A 4,126-nucleotide genomic window follows, 5' to 3' on the forward strand; every position below is an offset into this window, starting at 1 on the left:
CTGGGGGAGTGCGCTGGAGCCGCCCGGGATGGGGATGGGGGTGGGGAGCGGCAGGGTCGGGCGGAGGGACGGGAGGGGCAGTCGAAGCGCCAAGGCTCCTTGGGGAAGTGAGGGGAATAGGAGGGGCCCCGGGGCCGGGAGGCGGGGGCGGTGTGTAGCGGGATGGGGGCGAAAACGCCCGGGTGCTGGGGTTCCCAGAAACAAGGGGAGTAGAGCAAAAGAACGGGCGGGGGCCATGCTGTGTGTAACAGGCAGACGGATGGGGCTCCTGGAAGAGGTGAAGAAGAGAAGGAGAGATGCCAGATGTACACAGAAAGGAGGGGAAAGTGGGCTTGGGAGAGGTGCTGTGGGAAGCGGAGTCCCGGGGCCTGGTGCGCATAACGGGGTTTGGGAGAAGGCCCCTGATGGGTACAGAAAGAAGTAACGATGTCACCGCCATATATAGGGGCGGGGGAGAAAAGGGGGCCCTTGGGGAGAATGTAGCAGGTAGCCAGGTTGGGAGGGCGGGGTATACAGAAGGAAGGCATTTGAGTCATCTTGGGGTGTATAGATGTAGTGAGACGATGGGTTCCGCAGTGAGTAGAGGTGGCTAGACTTCGAGGTGCTAAGTGTAGGAACAGGATGGAAAAGCCCTAGTGAAATGTGGGGAATTGGGTTAGTGGGGCTCTGGGGAGGTACCTAGAGAGGAAGTGAGGGAGGCCACGGAATATGAAGGTGGGGAGGCCCTGTGGCATGTAGTGGGGATGGAGCCCCAGGAGGGCCTGGAAGCCGATGCGGGGGCTGGTTGGGCGGGGGGTGCGGCAGAGGGAGGGGAAGCAACCTGAACTGGGGCTGGGCAACAGGGAAAGAAGAAACCACAGATTAGAGAAATCTAGGCGATCAGCAGGGCCGGGGTGTGAGATGTAAAGAGGTAAACAGATTGAGGGATTGATTGCTGGGGTGGGTTGAGAGAAGAAAAGGGAAGAAAAGTCGGGGGACTACGCCCTCAGACCTGACCTGGGTGCTGAGAGGTGGATCCAGGAGTGGCAAGTGGTGGCGGGGTTTTGCAGAGCTCAATTGGATGTCCTCTCCGAGGCAGCTTGATGGAACGTGGGAGAGCTGGGCTGGAGTGAGTTGTTATTTTGCTGGGGAGGTGGTCAGTGGCGCACAAAGGGTAACAAGCAGCGATAGTGGGGACGCTTTCCATTTTAGGAAGCTTTTCCTAAAAGGAAGTGGCAATTTTAACTAATCTCCCCTCCGCCGCTCCCAGCTGCCGCTCCAGATGCTGCTGCTGCCGCCGCGGCCACCCCACCCTCGGTCCTCCTCTCCGGAGGCCATGGACCCACCGCCCCCCAAGGCTCCCCCTTTCCCCAAGGCGGAAGGCCCCTCCTCCACTCCTTCCTCGGCGGCGGGGCCCCGACCCCCGCGGCTGGGCCGCCACCTCCTCATCGACGCCAATGGGGTCCCCTACACATACACGGTGCAGCTGGAGGAGGAGCCCCGGGGCCCGCCCCAGCGCGAGGCGCCCCCAGGAGAGCCCGGCCCTCGCAAGGGCTACAGCTGCCCGGAGTGCGCCCGTGTCTTTGCCAGCCCTCTGCGGCTGCAGAGCCACCGCGTGTCGCACTCGGACCTCAAGCCCTTCACGTGCGGCGCCTGCGGCAAGGCCTTCAAGCGCTCCAGCCACCTGTCGCGGCATCGCGCCACGCACCGCGCCCGCGCCGGGCCGCCGCACACCTGCCCGCTCTGCCCACGCCGCTTCCAAGACCCCGCGGAGCTGGCGCAGCACGTGCGCCTCCACTAAGCTCGAGACCCGACTTGAGCTGCCCTGCCCCTCTCAGGGCCACGAAGTCTGACCCACACAGCGTCACTCACTCCCACACACACTCCCTGGCTCCGCTGAGGTTACTGCCTTACCCTGGGCCTCAGTTTCCCCACCTTCCAAAGGGAGGAGCATCATTCTTTCCTTACCCCCTTTATAGCTGTGTGATGTAGACCAAAGTCGTTGCCCCTCCCTGGGCCTGGGAACCAGTCGGAACTGGGTTCCGGTCCAGCTGTGCTGTGTGAGCCTTTGCAAGTGACATGACCTCTCTAAACCTTGGTTTTCTGCTCTCTGGAGCGGTGAACCGGTGGTTGTCTGCGGGGAAGAGATGATAAAGAGCACGGGCACGGTCTGGTTCATTTCTGTATCTACCCCCATTCCGCCCACGTCCCCTACCCTTTGCTCAATAAACATTCCGCACTTCATTTTCAAGCTCTTCCTTGCGTGTACGTGCGCGTTGGGTGCTGGGGGGTGGAGACCGGATCTTCCTCGCTTGGGTACTTTCCTCTCGGTGTGTGTTTCTGGCCGGAGCCGTTTCGCGACGGCCCGGGCGCCCCGCCCCCACCTTCCTTCCCTAGACCCTTTCCTCTCCCTTCGGCTTCTCTCTTTCGGCCGGCGCCGCCAGCTCCTGGGGCACACCCAGAGGTCCCCTTCCCGCCGCCGCCTGCAACTGCGAGGGTAGCCCGGGGCCGCTTGGAGTCGCCCGGACCTGAGAGGCTGCTGCACTGGGTACGGGGGCCGGGAGGAGGGAGGGGGCTGGGAGCGGGCGGCGGGAGGGGCTGGACCGCGTGGAGGGTACCTGGGCCGGGGCGGGAGTGGGGCAGGCGCCGGAGGAGGCTCTTCTGGAGCTTGCAGGGGGCGAGAACTTACACAGAAAGGCCCAGGAAGCGAGGGCTGTGGCCCCGGGGGTGGAACCCCGAGAGCGCTGGGACCTAGAACGAGCCTGGTGGTGGCCGGGCGAGCACTAGAGAGAGCCTGAGGTGGGTGGACGGGTGGGAGCACGGAGTTTTTCAGACATGTCGCTGGAGAGAGGGCCAGAACCTGGGGGTCCTCACGTCGGAGCCCCTGTGAATGGGTTTGGCTTGTATGGAGGCGGTCAGGAAAGGCTTGAGTATGTAGGATGGGCCAACACGCAGACCCTGGAAAGGGCTAGAAGGAGGGGAGGGAGAGGCCTGGAGACCTGCGGGGTGGGGCACCCACTGACCTGGGAGGCCACAAAGAGGAAAGTTAGAGCGAGGTCCAGGTTGTGCAGAGCAGGTCAAGAGATCCTGTGAGTACAGTGTGTGGTGGAGCACCGAGGCTAGGAGAGCTTTTCCAAGGAGGGAAACCCTGGGGACCTTTTAGGGGGTCACAGAGTCCAGCTGTGAGTGGGACTGGAGAAGAGGGACTGAGGCAGCAGGATGTAGAGGTCTTGGGCCGTTTAAAGGGAGGGAAAAGGATGGAGCCTGCGGTGCTGAGTTGCCCTCTTCTATATAACCTTATCCCATCTCCCATCCACCAGGCCTCAGCCAGCCCTCCGGATGCTGGTGCTGCCATCCCCCTGCCCTCAGCCTCTGGCATTTTCCTCCGTTGAGACCATGGAGGGCCCTCCCCGTCGGACATGCCGCTCCCCAGAACCTGGACCTTCCTCCTCCATCGGATCTCCCCAGGCTTCATCTCCTCCAAGGCCCAACCACTACCTGCTCATTGACACTCAGGGTGTCCCCTACACAGTGCTGGTGGACGAGGAGTCACAGAGGGAGCCAGGGGCCAATGGGGCTTCAGGCCAGAAAAAGTGCTACAGCTGCCCCGTGTGCTCAAGGGTCTTCGAATACATGTCCTACCTTCAGCGACACAGCATCACCCACTCGGAGGTAAAGCCCTTTGAGTGCGACATCTGTGGGAAGGCATTCAAGCGCGCCAGCCACTTGGCACGGCACCATTCCATTCACCTGGCGGGTGGTGGGCGGCCCCACGGCTGCCCGCTCTGCCCTCGCCGCTTCCGGGATGCGGGTGAGCTGGCCCAGCACAGCCGGGTGCACTCTGGGGAACGCCCATTTCAGTGTCCACACTGCCCTCGCCGCTTTATGGAGCAGAACACGCTGCAGAAGCACACGCGCTGGAAGCATCCGTGAGCTGGGCTGCCGGGTGCCCCAGGTACCACAGGACTTTGCAGGGAGCCTGGACTCCTGTCCAGACACCTGGTGAGAGCCCGAGGCTGGTGTTCAGGCCCCCGGACACAGACACAGAGCAGCCGCATCTCAAAGGCAGAGCCCTGCCTGAAGGAGGAATCCGTGAGTAATCTTCAGGTCCTCCGTGTTGTGGAGCTGAGATGGGAATGAGCTCCTA

At 62.7% G+C, this 4,126-nt stretch overlaps 2 protein-coding genes across 5 annotated transcripts in view; both read left to right on the plus strand.

Moving 5' to 3' along the window:
- ZNF580 (zinc finger protein 580) overlaps positions 1-2,223 on the plus strand; it is an 8,690-nt gene extending 6,467 nt beyond the window's left edge. The window contains exons 1-2 of one of the 2 annotated variants that reach the window (XM_011996976.1): positions 859-910; positions 1,250-2,223. In XM_011996976.1, the coding sequence (XP_011852366.1) occupies positions 1,262-1,780 (519 nt within the window). In that variant the 5' untranslated portion in view covers positions 859-910; positions 1,250-1,261 and the 3' untranslated portion in view covers positions 1,781-2,223. Of the gene's footprint in view, positions 1-858; positions 911-1,249 lie in introns of those variants that run through there. The other variant, XM_011996975.1, reaches the window with a different exon arrangement.
- Positions 1-4,126, plus strand: part of ZNF581 (zinc finger protein 581) — a 10,142-nt gene extending 6,016 nt beyond the window's left edge. Inside the window, exons 1-2 of one of the 3 annotated variants that reach the window (XM_011996972.1) lie at positions 2,342-2,527; positions 3,300-4,126. In XM_011996972.1, the coding sequence (XP_011852362.1) occupies positions 3,319-3,912 (594 nt within the window). In that variant the 5' untranslated portion in view covers positions 2,342-2,527; positions 3,300-3,318 and the 3' untranslated portion in view covers positions 3,913-4,126. Of the gene's footprint in view, positions 1-2,341; positions 2,528-2,568; positions 2,594-3,299 lie in introns of those variants that run through there. The other 2 variants (XM_011996974.1, XM_011996973.1) reach the window with 2 other exon arrangements.

This window comes from Mandrillus leucophaeus, unplaced genomic scaffold, assembly GCF_000951045.1.
Source record: "Mandrillus leucophaeus isolate KB7577 unplaced genomic scaffold, Mleu.le_1.0 Scaffold53, whole genome shotgun sequence".
NCBI lineage: Eukaryota > Metazoa > Chordata > Mammalia > Primates > Cercopithecidae > Mandrillus > Mandrillus leucophaeus.